Raw genomic sequence first — 26101 nt, forward strand, 5'->3', positions numbered from 1 at the left:
TGAGTTTACGGGCATCTAGACAAAGCCGAACCGCGCCATCTGGCTTTTCTACCGGGACTAGTCGTAGTGCCCAGTCACTATACGACCTTTCAATTATGCCACTTTGGAGCAGAGAATCGAGCTCTTCGTTAATCTTGTCTTGTCTGATGGGAGATGTCGGAAATGGGTTAATACGTACCGGAGGAAGCTTCTTCGCCTCGTCCGACAATTCAATCCGGTGATTAATCATCGAAGTAGTCTCAAGTTGACCGTCTAAGGCTGGCTTAAACAATTTCTTGACCTCTTCTAATTTTTCTAACTGCTCTTTCGTTAAAATCGACTCGACTACTTGTTCGTTCAGTTCTTCTACGGACGTAGACCCATTAGAGGGAACAACCGTGGGCACTATCCCAAACGACTGCCAGAAATCTGAACCTAAAATCAGTTGTCGTTTAACGGAAGGAATTACTAAAGCTGAGACAATTTTGGTAGCTTCGCCAAAGGTGATTGGCAGTTCTACGCAACCTGTAACATCCAATTTTTGGCCACTTGCCGTTGTAATGTCAATTTGTACGGGTCGTAAATTTAATCTGCATGTCTTGATAAGGTCATTTGCCCCCGAACCTAAAACGCTTCGACTCGCTCCACTATCTAACAAACCTACTCGCGGAATACCTAGAATATCTACCTTTACAAATGGTCTATCATCGTTGACCATCTTCAAAAAATGTTCATTAATCTCCAGCGAGGAAACGTGCATGTATTCGTCGCTGTCTACTGCTCTAAGGCCTTCCGGTAGCAGATTTAAATTTAAATCATTCGGGGGTTTCGAAACTTCGTCCGCAACCATCTGCCCCTCCAGACGGGTGCCTAGGCGTTTTTTGCACACCAAGGACAAGACTTAGTATCCGCATTGAAGAATCCACACTTATAGCAGAATTTGTGCTTGGGACGGTCACAGTCGGCTTGATGATGTCCTGGTAAACGACAGTTAAAGCAAGTGCCAGGTGGAGGAGGCTTATACTTTTCCAGTAACACCTGTAAACCATCAGGAGTACCTTTTGGGACGGCCCCTTTCTCAGAAGGTTTTTCTTCTTGTGAAGCCTTCTTTGAAGTATTTTCTTCATCCGTTTTACGGGAATCTTTAGCTGGAGCTCGCCCTTTCTCAGGGCGGGTTCCGTCCCCATACATTTTGGATTTAGGGTGACTTTTTAATTCACTCACCTGAGCACGGGTTTTCGCTACCTGGTCATCTTGATTTCGGGTTTCATACTTGAACCAAAAAGTGGCGTCAAGTTTCCTACAGAAAGTTTTGAGATCTGCGAGGTTGTCAACCTGAGCGGCTACCACATGGCCTTTATAATCTGCCCTAAGGTTCCGAAATACTATCTCGAACTTCTTTTTCTCGGAGATGGGTTTCGTCAGAGAATTGAAGATCTTCTGAATATCAAAGAAGAAATCTTGGAATTTTTCCTTCGATTTTTGTTTCCTGTCAATCGCTCTGACCTCGCTTACGTGGTCGTGATCAGGGCTCAAAAATTCCTTCTTCATTTCCGCTACCAGTTCTTTCCATGTTCTAAATTCCTCATTTTCGACCCCTGACATAAACCAAAGTTTAGCCAGACCTGAAAAGAGGTGAATCGCTGATCGGAATAGTTCTTCATCCGAAACATTTTCCGACTTCGCAAAAAACTCTACTTCTCGTATAAACTTCATCAATGAATTAACTACATCGGCTGCTTTCCTACTCTCCGCATCGACCAATGTGGCGCTAGCTTCTATGCGCGAAAAATCGCTAAAAGTAAATCGTAAAAATATTGTATGGCGAATAGCATCTAAAGGCAAATTCTTCAAAGTGGAACACATTATTTGAAAAAATATTTGGTATTGGTTGTGCACAATGGTGACTACTATTAAGCCTACCAAATATTTTTTCAGTAAAGGCTTTCTATTTCAAGTAATTCAAGGTTAGATGCTTTTCGCCATACAAAATAAAATTGATTTACTCCTGCTGATCAACAGTGGGTGTGCGCCAAGCGGGTAGTCCATTCCCGGCCACCATCTCTACCATCATATCGCAACTTCCACTCAGAAACGGGTCTACTACGCCTTGCATTTGACCTTTGCGGTCTGGACTTCGATCGTCTGGGTGGGGAAGCGGAGAGCGAAGAATCAGAAACTGGTTCTGAATCAACGTGAGTACCGGAAAGCCTAATTCGTCGCAACACTCGCTCTGGTTGATACGAACTTCGCTGTTTCGATAGTAAACCTGACAAAGGAATACTATTGCTGTGACCGCCAGATGAGTGCTGATCTTGTAAAGTCGATCGAAGCTGGCGTCTTGCCAGACTACCTGCCGAACTTCTACTCCTCTGTTTATCTAACTCATGATCTCCTACTTCTGTATCGTCCGTCTGGGTCTCTCTGGACACGCTTGGAACCTTCGATGATCCTGCCTGACCTAATTGTAACTGTGTCAAGGAGTGCGAGATTTGCAACATCACCTCCTTTCGAATCGAGTCTATTGGCGTGAAGATCGTGAAATAGTTGCTATATAATTGCCGGATCGTACCTAAAAGTTTATCAATGTCTTCTAAATCCTCATCTTTCTCCGCGATCGCTTGTATAGCTGAACACCGGGCGAAGTAATGCACCAGGCGTGTTCTCAGTGCCTCCCTGACTCCTTCAAAAGTTTTCTTTTTCTCCAGAAAATCGCTAATTTCCTTCACGTTCTTGTCTATCAGATCGATCTCTCCATCTACTGTTCTACCCTCACAGTTTTCAAAATCAACGTCCTTGTGATCTCCTTTCTCCTTTTTCAGCTTTTCTCTTAAACGTCTTCGAAGAACAGCTAGGCTTTCATTCTTCTCAAATGGTACTGCCCGAACCTCTAATTCGAACTCGACCTCTTCCTTTTCCAGGTGATGGACCAGAAGAGTACTATATTTCACTCCTATTTCTGATTCCATGTTTGAGAGTGCTTCGGGTGTTTACAACTTTTCGGTGGTAACAAGTGTTCGAACCACGGCCAGATCAACGTCTGTGCCCTGTCCAGACTCACTCTTCTATCCAGCAGTACTCACCCTTCTCAGTCACGATTTGACTTAACCGGACTCCAGGACGGTTTTAAAAACGGCCTCTGTAGTTCTAGGGCTCACTTGTTACCTCCGAAATGTTCCAAAAACCGCGAAAACTCCACTGCCTGGTTTCAAATAACATGCAAACTAATCGTTCCTAAAACATAAACATGCCACCAAAACTAATCCGAAATTTGTTTACTCGACCAGGGGCCGATCGACGCGAATTTGATAACCTATTTGATTGACCAACCGGGGGTCTCTGAAAGTAAATTTGATAACCTATTGAATCACAAGCGCAACTTTTGTCGTTCAAAGAACGCAAACAAAAATCAAAACAGAAGTATTCTGTTTTCTCCTCCCTCGTACGGGTGCGGAGAGATTTTGCAACCGTATTGAAAATAAACAAAATTATGTAATGCTAACTTTTATGTTGGGCGCCAATTTGTAACTCCTTGTAACGCTTCCCTAGCTCCAAACGAGAATAGGAAAGCTCCCAGGGTCGTTTTATGCTGATTTGTTTACAACCGAACAGCTAATTCTCCGCAGCATAGAAAGCAACATAAAACTCTAAATGAACTGAATGAATGGAGAGGGGTTCATCAATCAGGGTTGAAGCCTAGTGATTACACCGACCTAACTTCTTCTATCCATGGAAAGATTTCAGGAAACGAGGGGTGAGAAATTTCAAGTTTAGAGAAATCTGCATCGAATTATAACGAAATCAACCGGAATGTGTGAAACCTAGTAAAACTTGAATTCTATTTTAATAGAGAAAGCTACATTTATTAATCGCACTATTAGGCATTAGGCTTTATTATCCCCTTTTGGGATCCTATGGTTTCCTACTTCGTGATCACGATTAGTTGCCCTAACTAAAGGTTCTACAAATATTCTTAAAAGGGTTTTTAGCATGCATGCTACAATATACAAATAACCAGCGCGACTTACGGTTTTTTCTCGGATGCTGTGGGAGTTCGGACACAAACCTACTGCAGGCCCTTCGGTGACTCTCGGGAGCGGATGCTGGGGAGGCCGGAAACGGACCGACGGTAATGATGGCCCCTTGCTGACCTTCGGCTGGATGTCCAGGAGGTCGGAAACGAACCGACGGCGGTGTTTGGCCTTCGGTGACACTCGGTGGTATGCCAGGGAGGTCGGAAACGAACCGACGGTGATGATTGGCCTTCGGTTTGGCAGATTTGGCGGGCTTCCAATGGCGTCGTCGCAGAGCAATGGCGGGACCAAAATGGAGGTGTACTTCGTATCCAAAATGGCCACTTCCAGGGTACAATGGAACTGCTGCCGGTCTTTCACAATGGGACAATGTGCTAGCTTCGGGAATCCCTCTTCTACGCTAGTCTCCACTGGAGTACTCGTAGGGCTGATTTCTGGCTCAGGGATCGGGATGAAAATCACCACTAGCAAGCGGTTTCCGGTGCACTTGTCCTTGCCAACAGATGATCCAGAGATGCAATCCCCGAATTTGCCTTAATAAACGGAAAAAGGCCGACCTTGGCCTGTTTAGGTTGGGATTAGCTGATTGTCGAATATAATTTCGTTTTGGGTGATCAGTTAGCAGATCCTTGCTAAATTACCTTTTTCCAACCCCGAATTGCGTACTCCCCTTGAACGCGCTCGGTTTTAATTCTCCGCACAGCACCCTATTTGCAAGACAAATTTTAAGGTTATGTTCCCCTAATCACATTAACACACTTTTAACATTACCTCTAATCGCCTTTTTACTAACACTTAGTTTTAAAATCTTCCAACTAACAATTTAGAATAAGCTACTAACAAACTTGCTAACACTAAAAGAACAAAAAACAAGAAATAAATAAGAATCACACATATTTTTAATATTTGCACAACTAACATGTCGGATTTTAACGCGCCGCGCACTTCTAATTTCCTCGAAGTCTTGAGCCAGAAAGATGGAATCCGTCAAATCGGAATAACTCCTAGGCTCCGTGTATGGATTGACCTGCCCTCTTTAACTCATCCCGAGAATTATGTATTTTTCGAACATTGGAGTTTCCGTGTATTAGTGTAAATTTAGTTGACCTAATAAATGTTTAGAAAATGAATTCATAATAATTCACACCTAGGTGGCGGTAGTTGTTCTCAATGGGCACGGTGTATTTGAAAGGAGGTACGCTCGCCATATGCACTTGGCAAAGCCAATGCCTTACTTTGAAACCAACGGTTACACTACCGGCACCTAGTTGATGGTCGGCCAAACTTAGTCCTTTTAGCATTGGGCAAATGTGTTTCCGTGACTATGATTTGAATCAAAAGTTGTTCGAAGTGTTACGTCTGTTTGTCTGTGTTAGTAGATTAAATCAACTCGGTTCCTTTGATTTCCAAAAGCGAGAGATTAATGAATTAACTACATCGGCTGTTTTCCTACTCTCCGCATCGACCAATGTGGCGCTAGCTTCTATGCGCGAAAAACCGCTAAAAGTAAATCGCAAAAATATTGTATGGCGAATACCATCTAAAGGCAAATTCTTCAAAGTGGAACACATTATTCGAAAAAATATTTGGTAGTGGTTGTGCACAATGGTGACCACTATTAAGCCTACCAAATATTTTTTCGGGAAAAGCTTTGTATTTCAAGTAATTCAAGTTTAGATGCATTTCGCCATACAAAATTAAATTGATTTACTCCTGCTGATCAACTGTGGCTGCGCGCAAAGCGGGTAGTCCATTCCCCTATATGTCTGCTTGGCCTTTCTTTTGTTCCGCTAAATCGTGTTGGCAGGTAAGTGTAGGGTTGCTCAAGTTTCCCCCTGGTCAATGCCGACCCTGAGGGACTTTTAAGGAGAGCTGGCCTGGGCGTATGGACGCCGATGCCACAGGACGCGTGGAGCGTCCCATCGGTAGTTACAGAAGCTAGCGCCACATTGGTCGATGCGGAGAGTAGGAAAACAGCCGATGTAGTTAATTCATTCGTTAATATTTGGACTAGGCTTATCTCGTTTGAAGTAGAAGAGTGGAGAAAATATCGTTTTTTTTGCATTTTATAGAACTATGGCTTTGGGAGCATCCCTCAAATACGTCACGCTAAAATTGGGATTTTTTGATCCCCTCCCCCTTCGTACGTGTTTTTCCTACACAGCAAAAAGTAATGAAATTTAAATGGCATGTAAAACATACTGGTTGTAAATGTACATCACTTGAATCGAAACGGTGATTTAAATTTCAATAGAAATCCATGCACATAACAAGAGCATTGATAAACATTGATTTTTAAATTTAATTCACTGTAAAATTCAATCAACATATAAACACAACAGCGCTCTGAAAGTATGGCCGTCGCGTAAAGCCTTGGTGCGGCTGTTGAGCTGCTTGAATGAAATTTGATTTCATTCATATACCAAACGTCTGAAAGTGTAACAAACGCGTGAACCAGCATTGTAAAAATCATTAGCAGGTAAGAAATGCATACTTTTACATTCGGCAGTGATAACTTATGAAATATCATCCGTAATGTTGCTCATTTTCTGAGGCGCTCTCATTATCGGTCACCACCAACAAGCAGCAAAACGATCTGCACCGAGTGCCGAGAACTTTCTGCTGGATGCGGTATTTGCTTCGACATTTTCGGGAAAAAACATTGTGTTCTTTCATAGTTTGCAACTTATAATGTGAAAATATGTTATAAAATTAAATTGTGACAACCATTTTTGACTTTTACTGCTTCTTCCGACAATCTGGGCAGGGAGAGGTGTGTTCATAAATGAAACAAACGAAATAAAACAAACCACCGGTAAAGCGCGTGCGGCGGAGTGCGCCGTTGAGCTTTCAACGACGTTTAAAATTACACGTCGAGCTCATGTTTTCAATCAATGTAAATTCCAAACGTGATGTAGTTTTGAGTTTATTTTCATGCTCCAAATATGTGCATGAAAATAAGTTTAAAATTACATTTTTATTTTAACTGTGTATGCTTAATAGATTGTCACACTTTCACGAACCCCCCTCTCCCTCTAGGATCATGACGTACTTAATGGATGACCCCTTTATATGTGCCAAAAAAGGAATAACAATACATACCAATAAAATATCACTGATTGGGTATGTACTAACTGGGTTACAGCTTTTTTAGAAGTGTCTGATCACGCTGCGGTCTTCAGTTTTTCGACGTACCCTAGGCTATAAATCTATATAATCGGTTACGTGATTCAACGAACATTAGAGCCTCTTAACACTTAACTACTGAGGGGGTGAAAACTCCCGCGAACTTCCAAGGGTCCAAAAAAGTCGGAAGTCCAACTTTGACAAGGCATTTCTCGGCCGTTTTTCAACCGATTTCAAAACTTTTTTTTGCGATGGAACCGGACAGGTTTCAAAAACAGCGTCCATCTTAAATATTTCAAAATAGATGCGTCTACCTAAAGTTATTAAGCAAAAGGCACTTCCTAGTTTTTTTTGAGAACGTATTTTTTGCACACTTTGATCAATAAAATAAAATTTAAAGCGATGACATATGATTTTTTCGACCCTAAATCAGCCGGGGTGAACATGTTTATGCAAAATAAGTGATTTTTCAGTACACTAATATTTTAATTTACTGAAAAAAACTGCTAAAATACCCTATTTTCACATAAAATAAGCGATAAATCACATAAAATAAACTACGATAAATTCAAAGTATTAAAACTACATGTCATTGATTTTAAATTTGGCTTATTGGATTTTTTGTGTAAAAATGTGATATTTTCGTACATTTTTTGATAAGACAAAATATTAGTGTGATGTAAACTTTAAAATTTTATCAAAATCATGTCCATTACATTCTATTGGAAATTTAAGGGCAAAAAACTACATGTTATGGCTTTAATTGACTATTTTGTATGAAAATTATGGTATTTTTGTATATTTATAAATTAAGAGTGTCATAAAAACGTGACTAGGTATTGTTCATCAAATATGTCCTGAACTCTTTCACGGATAATTTCAAGGCAAAAAACTGCAATGCATTGTAAGCCATTCTTATTTGTTAACCATTTTATGTGAGAAATGTGGTACTTTCGATGGTTTTTGAGCATATCAAAATATGAGTGTAATGAAAACATCACTATTATTCTTCAAGTATGTCCCCCAAACTACTAAGAACAATTCAAGGCTAAAAAACTATAAGTTATCGTTTGAATTTTAGTTTTGTTGACTACTTTGTGTAAAAAATATGGAATTTTCGTAGTTCTTCGGGTAAAACAAAATAAGAGTGTAATTAAAACATTTTAATTTTTTTATCAAAAATGTCCAGTACAATCCTACGAACAATTTAAGACCAAAAAAAACTATATGTCATCGCTTTGAATTTTGATTTATTGCTTATTTTATGTGAAAAATAGGGTATTTTATTGTATTTTTTCAGTAATTTAAAATATCAGTGTACTGAAAAATCACTTATCCTGCATAAACATGTTCACTCTGGCTATACGCATGATTTAGGGTCGAAAAAAATCATATGTCATCGCTTTAAATTTTATTTTATTGTTCAATGTGTGCAAAAAATGCTTTCTCAAAAAAACTAGGACGTGCCTTTTGCTTAATAATTTTTGGTAGATGCATCTATTTTGAAATATTTAAGATGGACGCTGTTCTTGAAACCGGTCCGGTTCCATCGCAAAAAAAAAGTTTTGAAATCGGTTGAAAAACGGCCGAGAAATGCCTTGTCAAAGTTGGACTTCCGACTTTTTTTGGACCCTTGGTAGTTTAGGAGTTAAGGGAAAAATACAAAAAGATGTTTTTCCATATAAACTCTTACACAAAGTTCAAACAAGTTTAGCACCGCCCAAATGTTAACGGATTGAGCTGAAAATTTGTCCAGAGCTTCGTGGTGTCATATAGAACTAAATGAGAAGGGTGTCCATCGAACTTCTTAAGATGTGTCCATTTCACCCCGTACCGTTTCAACCAACCCGAAAAGATACACGATTTACAATAACCATTTCCTCACTACGAATAAATTCTGCCTGTTGTAAATCATTGAAACAAGCAGTAAAAAAACTAAAGATGTATGAGTCTTGATAATATTTTATTTTTTTTCCTGATTCACATGTGTAACGCCTAAAGTACACAGGGTCAAATATTTGACAAGGAGAGAACTCAAGAAACAACATCAGAAAATCCGATGAAGTCAAACAAGATGGAAAAATATTTGACCCTTGTGTACTAACAGTTTAACGTACCTATTTGCTTAGGTTGTCCATTTTGCCCCTAACTCCCCTACCCTGAAATAATTGTTAACTACAGAAATTGTATGTTTTTTCATTTATTTATTTTTTAGGAGCCAACAAACATGAGACTGTTATTAATTGTAGGATTTTATGCAACTGGTAAGTAAACAACTTCTAGCTGTGAATCGCATGCCGAGAATTCACATTAAACAATATGTATGTGTAAATTTAACATATCTCTTCCAAAACAAACCGTTGGTGATAGTTGATATTCATATGAGAATGGCATATTTTCTTAAATGAATTAACCACAGACAAACAGACGTAACACTTCGAACATTTTTCGATTCAAATTATAGTTACGGAAACACATTCGCCCAATGCTAAAAGGACTGAGTTTGGCCGACTATCAACTAGGTGGCGGTAGTGGGCAAACGTCAAACTCGAACAAAAACGATGCGAGCGCTACGGGTGGTCAGTTGGCCAACTAACAAATGTTCAAATAGACCGTTAAATCGGTGTACGATGGTAATTATCGGAGTGTTACGTCTGTTTGTCTGTGAATTAACTACATCGGCTGTTTTCCTACTCTCCGCATCGACCAATGTGGCGCTAGCTTCTATGCGCGAAAAATCGCTAAAAGTAAATCGCAAAAATATTGTATGGCGAATACCATCTAAAGGCAAATTCTTCAAAGTGGAACACATTATTCGAAAAAATATTTGGTAGTGGTTGTGCACAATGGTGACCACTATTAAGCCTACCAAATATTTTTTCGGGAAAAACTTTGTATTTCAAGTAATTCAAGTTTAGATGCATTTCGCCATACAAAATTAAATTGATTTACTCCTGCTGATCAACTGTGGCTGCGCGCAAAGCGGGTAGTCCATTGAAATAGCAATGCGCATAGACAAATACTCAGTTTTTTTTTTGAATTTTCAACAAATCAAACAAAATGAATGTTCAACTTGTCAATGGACTACCCGCTTTGCGCGCTGCCACAGTTGATCAGCAGGAGTAAATCAATGGACTACCCGCTTTGCACGCAGCCACAGTTGATCAGCAGGAGTAAATCAATTTAATTTTGTATGGCGAAATGCATCTAAACTCGAATTACTTGAAATAGAAACCTTTCCCGAAAAAAATATTTGGTAGCTTTAATAGTGGTCACCATTGTGCACAACCACTACCAAATATTTTTTCGAATAATGTGTTCCACTTTGAGAAATTTGCCTTTAGATTGTATTCGCCATACAACATTTTTGCGATTTACTTTTAGCGATTTTTCGCGCATGGAAGCTAGCGCCACATTGGTCGATGCGGAGAGTAGGAAAACAGCCGATGTAGTTAATTCATTTAATTTTGTGTGGCGAAATGCATCTAAACTTGAATTACTTGAAATAGAAAGCTTTTCCCGAAAAAATATTTGGTCGGCTTAATAGTGGTCACCATTGTGCACAACCGCTACCAAATATTTTTTTCGAATAATGTGTTCCACTTTGAAGAATTTCCCTTTAGAAGGTATTCGCCATACAATATTTTTGCGATTTACTTTTAGCGATTTTTCGCGCATAGAAGCTAGCGCCACACTGGTCGATGCGGAGAGTAGGGAAACAGCCGATGTAGTTAATGAATTAACTACATCGGCTGTTTTCCTACTCTCCGCATCGACCAATGTGGCGCTAGCTTCTATGCGCGAAAAATCGCTAAAAGTAAATCGCAAATATATTGTATGGCGAATACAATCTAAAGGCAAATTTCTCAAAGTGGAACACATTATTCGAAAAAATATTTGGTAGTGGTTGTGCACAATGGTGACCACTATTAAGGCTACCAAATATTTTTTTCGGGAAAGGTTTCTATTTCAAGTAATTCGAGTTTAGATGCATTTCGCCATACAAAGTTAAATTGATTTACTCCTGCTGATCAACTGTGGCTGCGCGCAAAGCGGGTAGTCCATTCATTAAGTACAAATGGAGGTTGTCATTATTTTCACTGTTTAATAGACTTTATATAATTTCTGGAAATATGCGGTTTTCATTAAAGCATTAAATCAGGCTTAAATGGATTGAATGTTATCTTGAAAGGAAAATAAACAACACGTCATTCGAAACTGTCTAAAAAAATATTGCTTCTATCAAAAGTGAAATTGCAGTACACATCTTTAAATCTGATCACCATTAGTGGTAGAATATCCATCGTCTAATTGTCACATTTTTCACTTGTTACTTTCTCGTATCCTTAAAGCTATAATCTTTCCCACCCGCTCATAAATTATAACGCATGTTTTTGCTATTAATCATCACACCCTTCGTCCGTGTCGCACATATGCGATACGCTGAAAAATAACCTCACATCATAAAGCGTTGTCTACTTGAGTCAGTTGAAAGAGGAAAAGAAACATGTAAAGAACAAATTGCACAGGAGACATCATTATACGAATACGAAAGGCTCTGCATAAAGGTGCAGGGATCTCGATTGTACATTGTTTTTATTTATGAATGGGTGGATGTCGTACATGGAAATAGAATGAGTGCTAAAACAATATTACACTTTCCTCGACAACCTTTTGTTTTAAAAATCATTGCACGTCGCTAAGTACCAACCCACCATTCTCATTTGCCTAAAAGGATAGGCTAGACACCTGAAAAGTCAGCGAAGAAATTTTATTCAAGTTTTTGTTCTTTGAAGATCAGCTGAAATTAACTTTTATTTGTTAAATTTTGAAGGTCTAAAAAACTTATCTAAAAAATATGGACTTAATTTATCATATCAATAAAAAAAACTCGAAGAAATTTTCTGCAAGAAATTTTACAAATAACTAAGGGTTGATGCGATCAAATTTCAAATATCCCATCATACAACGTTGCACATCATACAACCGCGTCAACTCGGAACAAAGCTTTTTCGATCCATGTTTGAATAAAAAATAATGTGCAAAATTTGGTTGCGAAATTTATATGGCAAAACTTACTTTTATACATATACAGCCATACCTCGATATAACGTAATTTTTACCTCGATATAACGTAACTTTTTTTGGTTTGAACTTTTTGCTATTTCAATAATAAGCGTGATTTATAGAATAGTTGATATGATGGGGTGTACCCTTATGGAAGCAAGCCTGCTCCCCAGTTGAGCATTATATGACCAATTTTGCACTTTTTTGAGAGTTTTCGTCGTCAAAGTTGTATAATAAATGTTTCTTGTATCTTACTACCAATATATTCTACGTATTCATTACATAACATCCCTACTGGAACATAACCTCTAAACTTCAAAGGACAGTAGACAGCAGTAAAATTGAATTTGAATTCATGTGATACTGGGAGTGAGAATCCCCTAAGAAAATTCTAGAACAACTCATGAAGAAATCCATAGAAAAGTTTCTGGTGAAACTTCTGGAGGAAAGCCTCGAGAAAGTCCTTGAGATATTTCCGGAGGAATTTCTACCGCACTATACAGTATACAAAGTTATTTATTTGTAAAATTCCTTAGAAAAATCGTGAAATGATCACATAAGACATTTCTGTAGAAATTCTGGATTACTGGAGGAATCCTATTTGGAATTTTAGAGGGGTCACAGCGAGAGTCTGGGGAAACACGTTAGGGGGAATTCCTGAAGAAATTAAAAAAAATCCTTTTGATTAATCAGACCAAACATGTCTAAAGGTCCTATCTGCAGAAGAGAGGCTCTCTTTCATTTCTCTCTCTTTCGTTAATATCTCAGCTGTTTATTTGAATTATGTTTGTCTCCTTGCATATAACGATGGTCAAAACAATCGTCTTTTGATTTGTACTGTAAAAGTAGTTGAAAAGTGTACCATTACATTGCAATAATGAATTAACTACATCGGCTGTTTTCCTACTCTCCGCATCGACCAATGTGGCGCTAGCTTCTATGCGCGAAAAATCGCTAAAAGTAAATCGCAAAAATATTGTATGGCAAATAGCATCTAAAGGCAAATTTATCGAAGTGGAATACATTATTCGAAAAAATATTTGGTAGTGGTTGTGCACAATGGCAACCACTATTATGCCTACCAAATATTTTTTCAGTAAAGGCTTTCTATATCAAGTAATTCAAGTTTAGATGCTTTTCACCATACAAAATAAAATGGTTTTACTCCTGCTGATCAACTGTGGGTGTGCGCCAAGCTGGTAGTACATTGAAAGAGAAAGTGAACAAAGAGAGCCTCTCAAATGCAGATAGGACCTATTGAAATGTTTGGCCTGAAATATCCTGGATCCATCCCAACAAGAATTTCCAAGAAAATTCAGGAGAAATTTCTGAAAAATTTCCTGGTGAAATTCCATCAGGCATTCCTGGGGAAATCCTCATTTTCAAGAATTTTCAGAAGAATGGACTACCTGCTTTGCGCGCAGCCACAGTTGATCAGCAGGAGTAAATCAATTTAATTTTGTATGGCGAAATGCATCTAAACTTGAATTACTTGAAATACAAAGCTTTTCCCGAAAAAATATTTGGTAGGCTTAATAGTGGTCACCATTGTGCACAACCACTACCAAATATTTTTTCGAATAATGTGTTCCACTTCGAGAAATTTGCCTTTAGATTGAATTCGCCATACAATATTTTTGCGATTTACTTTTAGTGATCTTTCGCGCATAGAAGCTAGCGCCACATTGATCGATGCGGAGAGTAGGAAAACAGCCGATGTAGTTAATGAATGAATTACCTACATCGGCTGTTTTCCTACTCTCCGCATCTACCAATGTGGCGCTAGCTTCTATGCGCGAAAAATCGCTAAAAGTAAATCGCAAAAAAATGTATGACGAATAGCATCTAAAGGCAAATTTATCGAAGTGGAATACATTTTTCCAAAAAATATTTGGTTGTGGTTACAATGGTGACCACTATTAAGCCTACCAATGGACTACCCGCTTTGCGCGCAGCCACAGTTGATCAACAGGAGTAAATCAATTTAATGAATTAAATGCTTTGACTGTTTTCCTACTCTCCGCATCGACCAATGTGGCGCTAGCTTCTATGCGCGAAAGATCGCTAAAAGTAAATCGCAAAAATATTGTATGGCGAATAGCATCTAATGGCGTATTTCTCGAAGTGAAACACATTATTCGAAAAAATATTTGGTAGCGGTTGTGCACAATGATGACCGGTTTGGTGCCTACCAAATATTTTTTCTGTAAAAGCTTTTCATTTCGAGAAATTCGAGTTTAGATGCTTAGCGCCATACAAAATAAAATTATTTTACTCCTGCTGACCAACATTGAACGCACTCCCTGCGGGTAATCTATTTTGTATGGCGAAATGCATCTAAACTTGAATTACTTGAAATACAAAGCTTTTCCAGAAAAAAAATATTTGGTAGGCTTAATAGTGGTCACCATTGTGCACAACCACTACCAAATTTTTTTTCGAATAATGTGTTCCACTTTGAAGAATTTGCCTTTAGATGGTATTCGCCATACAATATTTTTGCGATTTACTTTTAGCGATTTTTCGCGCATAGAAGCTAGCGCCACATTGGTCGATGCGGAGAGTAGGAAAACAGCCGATGTAGTTAATTCATTATTTTTTTGTGCGGCTGTTCGGGTTCGTTTGGAAGTTGACCATCAATGTTAACTTCTTTTCCCGATCAGCCTAGATAGCTGTGTAGTGTCGGTAGCGGTTGTCTCAATGGATTACCCGCAGGGAGTGCGTTCAATGTTGGCCAACAGGAGTAAAATAATTTTATTTTGTATGGCGAAAAGTATCTAAACTCATATTTCTCGAAACGAAAAGCTTTTACCGAAAAAATATTTGGTAGGCACCAAACCGGTCATCATTGTGCACAACCACTACCATATATTTTTTCGAATAATGTGTTCCACTTCGAGAAACACGCCTATAGGTGCTATTCGCCATACAATATTTTTGCGATTTACTTTTAGCGATTTTTCGCGCATAGAAGCTAGCGCCATATTGGTCGATGCGGAGAGTAGGAAAACAGCCAAAGCATTTAATTCATTGGCTAAGAATAACACTACGGACCGCCTGATCCAGTGGTAAGAGTCCACTAAACAGGTGACCCCTAATTCATGGTGTTATGCGGCTTTATGCTTACCGTGCCAAAGAATGAATGGTTAGGGGGGTCTAATAACCTAACCACAAACGGAGCCTGTGGAGAATCAGGGCGTCCTCCACAGTATTACGCCCTTACTGCGCTAACCGGAGCAATGGTGCAGTGGACCTTGCGTTTCTCCGAGATAATCAGTTGCCTTTCTTAAGTCTCAAATTTGAGGCTAAATAAGGGCGGGGTTATTCAAATGTTGTTAGCTTACATTACTGCCTATATGGGTTCGCCTAATGCGTTTTCGCCATTGGCGTTTTTCAATCGACCACGATTTGGTTCGTCGTTGATTCTTCCTTTTTGTGCTGTGATTGTGAAGAGTGTAATCCTGTCTAGTTTGGGTAGTGGCTACGGCAAGGAAACCTCAGATCAATTTTCAGCGTAAAAAGCGTATGTAGCCCAAGTGGATCTACATAAAAAAGTTCATTTTCGTAGGGTAACTTCTGTTTAGGTTACCTTGTGAACCCAGCTTTGCTTTTTTCAATATAGATGAACTGTCGTGCCTCGAGCATGCTCTATTTTAGAATAACGTTAACAGTATGTTTCAACTTTCCTTATGGATGCCTTCAAGCAAGCTCTTGTTTTCAGCATCTTTTCGCTGATATTTGGCATCTGAAGTAGCTCAGACATTGATTTGAGATGCTTCAGTTTGATGGAATACTTAGGTAGTACAGTTCATGGTTAACTTAACACAGAATTGCACCTAACCCAACTCTGCATGAGCAGAATTTGTCATGATTTGACTGACTGGCATGCGCCAGATGAGGACTCTCCATTTGACCTTTTCGCACTTTGGAGTGTTCCTTCGCAAACTTTGCGTATTCAGGCGTCCCTGCTCAACAAGCTAGGGAACCTGTAATAATGGACTACCCGCTTTGCGCGCAGCCACAGTTGATCAGCAGGAGTAAATCAATTTAATTTTGTATGGCGAAATGCATCTAAACTTGAATTACTTGAAATACAAAGCTTTTCCCGAAAAAATATTTGGTAGGCTTAATAGTGGTCACCATTGTGCACAACCACTACCAAATATTTTTTCGAATAATGTGTTCCACTTTGAAGAATTTGCCTTTAGATGGTATTCGCCATACAATATTTTTGCGATTTACTTTTAGCGATTTTTCACGCATAGAAGCTAGCGCCACATTGGTCGATGCGGAGAGTAGGAAAACAGCCGATGTAGTTAGTTCATTGGTTGCGATCACATTTTATGGATAACTCGCTTCCATTGCTACTCCAAGAGAGTTTCATTATGGTTTTGTTATTACAACGCCCTTCATTGTGGTATACCATAGCTACTGCTTTGAAAGAAGCTTGTCCTCTGCGGTCTGTGCGGACCGCAAGAGGTATTCCTGAATGGAACTCGGACCTGTTCAAGTTCTAAATATCTTCGGATAAACCAGTCTTTTGTATAGCTACGAATCTTTAGCTTCTACCCCGAGGATTGTAGCTATAGAATCGATTTAGTGAGCACTAAAAAGCTCTGCTTACTTCAAATCTCCTGGAGCAAATGGGGCTTTATCCTATTTTTTTCCAGAGGGATTTGAGTTTTTCAAACATGTTTTGAACTCTTGTAGTTTTTTATTGGGTATTTTCATGGCATGAAATTACTCTGTAGTTTTATCCCGAAAGGGTGCGTGCGTTGTATAAAGAAGGAATAAGTTCCAGATTTATCTGGTTACGTCGTTCTTTCTGAAATGCTCTAAACGCATTGTCGATTATCACATCTGTGATGTTCGTCTTGCTAACATGCCTGTTCATGTGAACTCACATGTCTCCCAATTTGGGATGTCCACAGTGACTTTTTTACATAAAGTTGTATACGTTTTCAAGAAAGCACTCGCTCAAACGTAGTTTTTGCTTGGGTGATTTCTTGAATATTGAGGATGCTTTTGATGGCGTGCCTTTCTATGTCATATTGAAAGTCGCATGACGTCGCAAGCTACCTCCAATGAGCTATAGGCTCTTTTTACGCTTATGCGTTTTACAGTGTCCTTTTCAGGGCACTGATTAACCCCGTTGTGGTATGAGCTATGAGCTCTCGTTGCGCTTATGCGTTCATTCCCTTTTCTAGGGCACCCCTTCCTATTTCATCACCTTTCCCTTTCCCAATTCCCATCCCTTGTCCCATTCTCCCTCAGGTAAATGATGAAATAGGCTCATATGTATGGCGATGGCACAAATGTCCCTAATGGAGGATAACGTGCCTCTGGAGCCGGCCTTCTGATACCTGATACATCGGCTGTTTTCCTACTCTCCGCATCTACCAATGTGGCGCTAGCTTCTATGCGCGAAAAATCGCTAAAAGTAAATCGCAAAAAAATGTATGACGAATAGCATCTAAAGGCAAATTTATCGAAGTGGAATACATTTTTCCAAAAAATATTTGGTTGTGGTTACAATGGTGACCACTATTAAGCCTACCAATGGACTACCCGCTTTGCGCGCAGCCACAGTTGATCAACAGGAGTAAATCAATTTAATTTTGTATGGCGAAATGCATCTAAACTTGAATTACTTGAAATACAAAGCTTTTCCAGAAAAAAATATTTGGTAGGCTTAATAGTGGTCACCATTGTGCACAACCACTACCAAATTTTTTTTCGAATAATGTGATCAACTTTGAAGAATTTGCCTTTAGATGGTATTCGCCATACAATATTTTTGCGATTTACTTTTAGCGATTTTTCGCGCATAGAAGCTAGCGCCACATTGGTTGATGCGGAGAGTAGGAAAACAGACGATGTAGTTAATTCATTATTTTTTTTCAGGAAAAGCATTTCATTTCAAGTAATTCAAGTTTAGATGCTTTTCACCATACAAAATTAAATGGATTTACTCCTGCTGATCAACTGTGGGCGTTCGCCAAGCGGGTAGTCCATTAACTACATCGGCTGTTTTCCTACTCTCCGCATCGACCAATGTGGCGCTAGCTTCTATGCGCGAAAAATCGCTAAAAGTAAATCGCAAAAATATTGTATGGCGAATACCATCTAAAGGGAAATTCTTCAAAGTGGAACACATTATTCGAAAAAATATTTGGTAGTGGTTGTGCACAATGGTGACCACTATTAAGCCTACCAAATATTTTTTCGGGAAAAGCTTTGTATTTCAAGTAATTCAAGTTTAGATGCATTTCGCCATTCAAAATTAAATTGATTTACTCTTGTTGATCAACTGTGGCTGCGCGCCAAGCGGGTAGTCCATTGAATGAATTACCTACATCGGCTGTTTTCCTACTCTCCGCATCGACCAATGTGGCGCTAGCTTCTATGCGCGAAAAATCGTTAAAAGTAAATCGCAAAAATATTGTATGGCGAATACCATCTAAAGGCAAATTCTTCAAAGTGGAACACATTATTCGAAAAAATATTTGGTACTGGTTGTGCACAATGGTGACCACTATTAAGCCTACCAAATATTTTTTCGGGAAAAGCTTTGTATTTCAAGTTTATTCAAGTTTAATTTAAGTTTAATTCAAGTTTAATTAATTAAGTAATTCAAGTTTAGATGCACTTCGCCATACAAAATTAAATTGATTTACTCCTGCTGATCAACTGTGGCTGCGCGCAAAGCGGATAGTCCATTGAAACCAATGTCCTCTAGGGGGCCAAAATTCAACCGTTACCTAGAGTGCCTTTAACTTAGAGTGGCGTCAATGTCAAAATTGGAACATAGATCATGTGTCAAATGAATTAAATGCTTTGGCTGTTTTCCTACTCTCCACATCGACCAATGTGGCGCTAGCTTCTATGCGCGAAAGATCGCTAAAAGTAAATCGCAAAAATATTGTATGGCAAATAGCATCTAAAGACGTATTTCTCGAAGTGGCACACATTATTCGAAAAAATATTTGGTAGCGGTTGTGCACAATGATGACCGGTTTGGTGCCTACCAAATATTTTTTCGGCAAAAGCTGTTCATTTCGAGAAATTCGAGTTTAGATGCTTTTCGCCATACAAAATAAAATAATTTTACTCCTGTTGAGCAACATTGAACGCACTCTCTGCCGGTAATCCATTGCTGTCAAATCCATACAAACGCGCGTTCCAAACGAAATTCGAGTTTAGATGCTTTTCGCCATACAAAATAGAATGTTTTTACTCCTGCTGACCAGCATTGAACGCACTCCCTGCCGGTAATCCATTACTTGATTGACAAAGGCTGATTAGACGAACTTTGCGAATGGACTACCCGCTTTGAGCGCAGCCACAGTTGATCAGCAGGAGTAAATCAATTTAATTTTGTATGGCGAAATGCATCTAAACTTGAATTACTTGAAATAGAAAGCTTTTCCCCAAAAAATATTTGGTAGGCTTAATAGTGGTCACCATTGTACACAACCACTACCAAATATTTTTTCGAATAATGTGTTCCACTTTGAAGAATTTGCCTTTAGATGGTATTCGCCATACAATATTTTTGCGATTTACTTTTAGCGATTTTTCGTGCATAGAAGCTAGCGCTACATTAGTCGATGCGGAGAGTAGGAAAACAGCCGATGTAGTTAATTCATTTAATGCGCTAGAATGATAAACGTTTTTGTTTACATCTGCAAGTTTCCTCAGCACCGCAATCTCTTTTTGTAAATATGATGCGACACTCACACGGATGACGAGATTGGCAAAAAAATAATTTCAAGGCAAATAAGGATATTTCCAGCACAGACAGTGTTTCCAGTGAGGAAATGATTGCTGCCTGTGCAGAGCGATCTTATTTAGCGCATGATTCTAAAAATTTCCGTCATCTCATCATTAAACCTGTGTAAGTTGTGAAAATGGGACACAGGGGGTCCAAAATATATGGGGGTCCAAATTATATTGGTTACCGTAGGTAGCAGGCTAGATTTACCAATACTTGTTTATCACTGTACTTGTCGCGTGGTTTTGTTTCAGTCGTTTTGGTAGGAATGTTGATTTTTCTTCGGCAATGCGCTCTCAGGCAATGCGTAAACATTCCTCCTGGATATTTGTTATTTTGATTTTTACTGCATTTTTTATTTACGCTTTAATAATATTTACAAATTATATATTTAAACCAGATCGGTGACCACTGCGGCTTTCAATGGATTAAATGCTTTTGCTGTTTTCCTACTCTCCGCATGGACCAATGAGGCGCTAGCTTCTATGCGCGAAAAATCGCTAAAAGTAAATCGCAAAAATATTGTATGGCGAATAGCATCTAAAGGCGTATTTCTCGAAGTGGAACACATTATTCGAAAAAATATTTGGTAGCGGTTGTGCACAATGATGACCGGTTTTATGCCTACCAAATATTTTTTCGGTAAAAGCTTGTCATTTCGAGAAATTCGAGTTTAGATGCTTTTCGCCATACAAAATAAAATGATTTTACTCCTGCTGACCAGCATTGAACGCACTCCCTGCAGGTAATCCATTATTGGGTAATACATACTCAAATTTAAAATTCAATGAATACGCAATTTTGCTTAATGAGAGTAAATGTGTCGATGTTTATGAATAATCACTTTTTTAATGTTTTTTCTCCAGTTAGATTCATCTCTTGAGTTTGAGAAAGTTAGAGTCAACTTGTAATGTGTTTGTCCAAAATAAAAAGTAGTTAAAAACTACTGGAGTATTTTAAATTACCGTAATCCGGGGTCAAATTGATCACAAAATAACTTTTGCGGATAATATTAGTGGAAATTCAAATATTGCCAAAAGAATTTCTGGAAAATAAGTACCCAGTGGATCTCCATGGAACCCTGTGACAGAATTTTGTTCAACAAATTTAAACTTAAAGTTAATTAATGGACTACTCGCTTTGCGTGCAGCCACAGTTGATCAGCAGGAGTAAATCAATTTAATTTTGTATGGCGAAATGCATCTAAACTTGAATTACTTGAAATACAAACCTTTTCCCGAAAAAATATTTGGTAGGCTTAATAGTGGTCACCATTGTGCACAACCACTACCAAATATTTTTTCGAATAATGTGTTCCACTTTGAAGAATTTGCCTTTAGATGGTATTCGCCATACAATATTTTTGCGATTTACTTTTAGCGATTTTTCGCGCATAGAAACTAGCGCCACATTGGTCGATGCGGAGAGTAGGAAAACAGCCGATGTAGTTAATTCATTCCAAAAATCAAAAAATGGAAATGCCAGTTTGGGGCTTAATTGATCAGCATACAATTAAGCATCGGTTAGAAAGGAAAATTTCCTTCTCCGCTTAATTTTGCTCTTCTAAAACCGGAAAACGCGTTTAAACTCTTACAACTAGTGAATTTGATACTTAAAATACAAAATTAAATATTGAAATTTCTCCCTTAAACGTAGGCAATTTCGGCGCAGTATCATAACGTCCGAGGCCATAAAGTCCCAGGACTTTATGGCGCATTTTTTCGGGGCATAACGTCCGAACTTGCAGATACGCCACGAAGTCCAAGGAAAGAAGGCACATAGGATATTATGACGCATCCAAACTTTTGGATGCTATTTCGCAAAAAAACGCGACTTAATGTCCGGGACCTTATGGCATCGGACGTTGTGATCCGGCCCCGGCAATTTCATTTGTAATAAGTGATTTCTATCACAATAAATGACTATTTCATCATAAAATGAACTTTTTTAACCAATTCATGTTCAGAATAGCTATCACACTAAGAATGAATCGCAGAATTCTGTGAAATAATTTACCGAATCTAAACTGTAAAATAAGTTGTCACAGATCTTTGTGCGAAATTAAAAGCTTTTCAAACCAACTGTCAAAACTTCACAGAACATTCGGTGATGGCTAACAAATGACACAATGCTGTGAAATTTGACTGGGGAGACTTGATCCCTTTTTCTTATTTACCTGTAATTTCAAGAAAAACACAAAACTTGATCCGTTTTTCGTACAGAATGGAAGGTAAACATCTATTGCAAGTTTATACACAACAGAAGGACTTTAAATTATTGTTAAAGTTTTCAAAACTGTGTTTTTATGGAGGCATGTCTTATGATGTATTTTTTTTAAATGGGCCACAATGGATTACCCGCAGGGAGTGCGTTCAATGTTGGTCAGCAGGAGTAAATAAAATCATTTTATTTTGTATGGAGAAAAGCATCTAAACTCGAATTTCTCGAAATGAAAAGCTTTTACCGAAAAAATATTTGGGTGGCACCAAACCGGTTCATTGTGCACAACCGCTACCATTTTTTCAAATATTGTGTTCCACTTCGAGAAATATGCCTTTAGATGCTATTCGCCATACAATATAGCGCATTTAGTTCACCACTGGACTATCGCACTAGTTTTCACGAGTGCGAAAACGCTGATAAAAGTGCGCGATTGCATCAAATCAACTCGGTGTCTTCAGAGCACTTGTTCACTATAGATTGAAGAAATAGTGCGCCGAAGACATCAACCAGATTTGATGCAATCGCGCACTTTTATTTGCGTTTTCGCACTTATGAAGTCGCAGTTCGCAGTCCAGTGGTGAACTAAATGCGGTATATTTTTGCGATTTACTTTTAGCGATTTTTCGCGCATAGAAGCTGGCGCCACATTGGTCGATGCGGAGAGTAGGAAAACAGCCAAAGTATTTAATTCATTGATCCCCTTTTGAGCACATGGTTAATTTAAAAGGAAAATAACCCCAGAAGCTTCCTATTCATTTTCATTTCAAATTTTCTTGTATTTTTGATGAATATGGTGAACTTGAAATTATAATATTTACTTAAATTGTTAAGGTCATGCTGTATTTTGAAAATGGGGAGACTTGATCCTTCTTTTTATGGTGTGTAATAAAATAATAATTATCTGACATGTTTTATCAATGAATTTACTAGAACTCCGAGTAAACAGAGGCTTCCAAATAGAATTTTATTTTTCACAAGTATAATGTGTGTGTAATGAATTAACTACATCGGCTGTTTTCCTACTCTCCGCATCGACCAATGTGGCGCTAGCTTCTATGCGCGAAAAATCGCTAAAAGTAAATCGCAAAAATATTGTATGACGAATAGCATCTAAATGCAAATTTATCGATGTGGAATACATTATTCGAAAAAATATTTGGTAGTGGTTGTGCACAATGGTGACTACTATTAAGCCTACCAAATATTTTTTTAGTAAAAGCTTTCTATTTCAAGTAATTCAAGTTTAGATGCTTTTCACCATACAAAATAAAATTGATTTACTTCTGCTGATCAACTGTGGGTGTGCGCCAAGCGGGTAATCCATTCTCGAGGGATCAAGTCTCTCCATGTCACTGTTGTATATACCAAGCTGCATTAATTTAAATATTTATATAACAGCCTTATTTGAATAAATACGTTTGATAGTATTTTATTTACACTATGTGCTGTAAAGTTTTGACACGATTTGGTTCAATTTTTACAAAGGTTTTGAGATTTTTCGAAATCGCCTAAAAGATTTCTGAAGGACTGAAAACAAACCATCAGCCATTAAAAAATAATGCAATGCACAATCAAAATCAAATGTAACCAAAACATTGTCGTCTGTCAAGATGTAGTTTTGGAAAAAAAATATGCTAGAAGAAAACTGTTTTTGATTCCGAGAAAATATGGGGGGAACAAGAGCGATAAAACGATTTGTTCTAGCGTCACCCTATGAAAACTATGGGAAAATGCTCAAAATTTGGGCAAAACAGTTTTTTCGCTTTATCTCTTTCATTTCAATTTTCTTATCAAAGTCGTCAAAGAACCACTTTGAGAGCTTCCAAAAACGCACATTTTCGTGCGCTGAGAATGTTGCTACGTCATTCCGTTCAAAAGATATTGATGATTTTCTAGAAAATATAGGCACTTTTCAACTATTTTTTCTTGAGTTACAAAAATAACACCCCTCTAATTTTTTGATATGTTTTATAACAATATTTCTTCTTTTGAATGCTGGAAAAAGATATTTTTTATCTTTGCCCCAACCCATAATATCGCATTTTGAATAAACTATGATTTTTGAAGAAAAACGCTCATAACTTTTGAACCAAAAGAGACGAAACGACGCGTTTTCAAATGCTCTACAAGTGTTTCTTAGGCGACTTTGATGAGAAACTGAAACTGCAAAAGTTAAAGTCAAAAAAACTGTTTTTCTTGAATCACCCTAAGCTAATTCAGAAATATATCTCTAGATCGGTCAATTTTAGAGCTACAAAAAAAATGTATTCTGCAAACTTGCTCAAAATGAACTACCCGCTTTGCGCGCAGCCACAGTTGATCAGCAGGAGTAAATCCATTTTATTTTGTATGGTGAAAAGCATCTAATCTTGAATTACTTGAAATAGAAAGCTTTTACTGAAAAAATATTTAGTAGGCTTAATAGTAGTCACTAGGGCTGCAAAACGGTGAGTCGATAAGGAGAGCGTCCAACATAGCTCTGGTCCTCACAAGTTCCTACCTCATGCTTCCACGGGTCAAACGATGACAAAGACCGCCAGCTAAGAGTTGTGTGCTTAGCTGGTAGTGCAGCCTGGGCACTGTTGTCCTTCTGACTTCAGCTAGATTGAGGAGGTACGATCCGAGCGTCTGTTCACCAAGGAGGTGCGGCTCAAACAGCGTCTGTTCTGGCATCCAGCGGCTGAGTATGAAATGCTGTATTGCGTCAGCTATACCTAAGAAGGCAGCCCCTTCAACGCAATGTAGGCAGCGCGGCCCCGGTAAGGTAGCCTGCTGAAAACCTTCAAACACCCAGAAAAGCAATAGTAGAGTAAAAGGATTGATTCAACGGCAACAGACCCGGCAACGAATAAAGGACAACGATTGGAAAGTCGGATCTTGGAACGTGAGAACTTTGAATGAACCCGCACGTGTTGGGCTCCTGGCTCGTGAACTGCGGAATGTCGGCGTTAATGTGGCCGCTATCCAGGAGATACGCTGGCCCAAAACTGGAGAATAGTAGTCACCATTGTGCACAACCACTACCAAATATTTTTTCGAATAATGTATTCCACTTCGACAAATTTGCCTTTAGATGCTATTCGCCATACAATATTTTTTCGATTTACTTTTAGCGATTTTTCTCGCATAGAAGCTAGCGCCACATTGGTCGATGCGGAGAGTAGGAAAACAGCCGATGTAGTTAATTCATTGATAGGTCTCCAATTTTGCCGAAGAATGTGTATGGTTATTCTTGCAAATAAAAAAGTTTGGTTTCCAATTTCTGTGAAAATATGGACCACCCTAATTTTCATGTATATTATAAAGCGGGCCATTTTATTAGCAACAACTTTGTAGAAGACCATATTTGTCTAAAAAGTTAATTTAAGGCGCTGCATGCATCTTTCCTCGTAAATCTGGTTCGTGGACCACTGTGGCAATGATTTCGGCTAAATGAGAAATACATTGCAAATTCCTTCAAAAAATAAGGCAAACCTAACTTTTTCTACAAAATTAAAAGCCTACACTCATCTCTAGACATCTATGAACTAGATGGCATAAAAAGTTTAAGATCATTACGACGCTTAAGAGTGCTTACCCGAATGGAGGAGAACGTGCCTCTGTCTAGAGCCGACCTACTGATACCTGATACGCTTAGGAGTTCCTAGTATGGAATGGATCACTAAAATAACTAAAACGGCCGGTATGAAATGAACAGATAGCGCCACCGTAGCCTTGTGTGTTTGACGTAACTCCACTGCTGTCACTGTGTTATCGTCCATATACGGTAGCGCTTTTGTTTTGATGCGGTGAGTAGCGGAAAAGTCGGCTTCAATGATCCATTACACTGTTGTACCCGAATGATCAATTTCTCCCCGCTGATTAATTTGATCCCGGTTTACGGTACGTAAAGAAGGTT

At 38.6% G+C, this 26101-nt stretch overlaps 1 protein-coding gene across 10 annotated transcripts in view; it reads left to right on the forward strand.

The window, feature by feature from the left end:
- LOC109415006 (cell adhesion molecule Dscam2) overlaps nucleotides 1–26101 on the forward strand; it is a 200053-nt gene that overhangs the window by 25161 nt on the left and 148791 nt on the right. For all 10 annotated transcript variants that reach the window (XM_062851903.1, XM_062851905.1, XM_062851906.1 and 7 more), the window contains one exon: nucleotides 9355–9403. In XM_062851903.1, coding sequence (XP_062707887.1) covers nucleotides 9367–9403 — 37 coding nt within the window. In that variant the 5' untranslated portion in view covers nucleotides 9355–9366. The remainder of the gene's footprint in view (nucleotides 1–9354; nucleotides 9404–26101) is intronic.

Source organism: Aedes albopictus, chromosome 2 (genome assembly GCF_035046485.1).
Source record: "Aedes albopictus strain Foshan chromosome 2, AalbF5, whole genome shotgun sequence".
NCBI classification, from domain to species: Eukaryota; Metazoa; Arthropoda; class Insecta; order Diptera; family Culicidae; genus Aedes; species Aedes albopictus.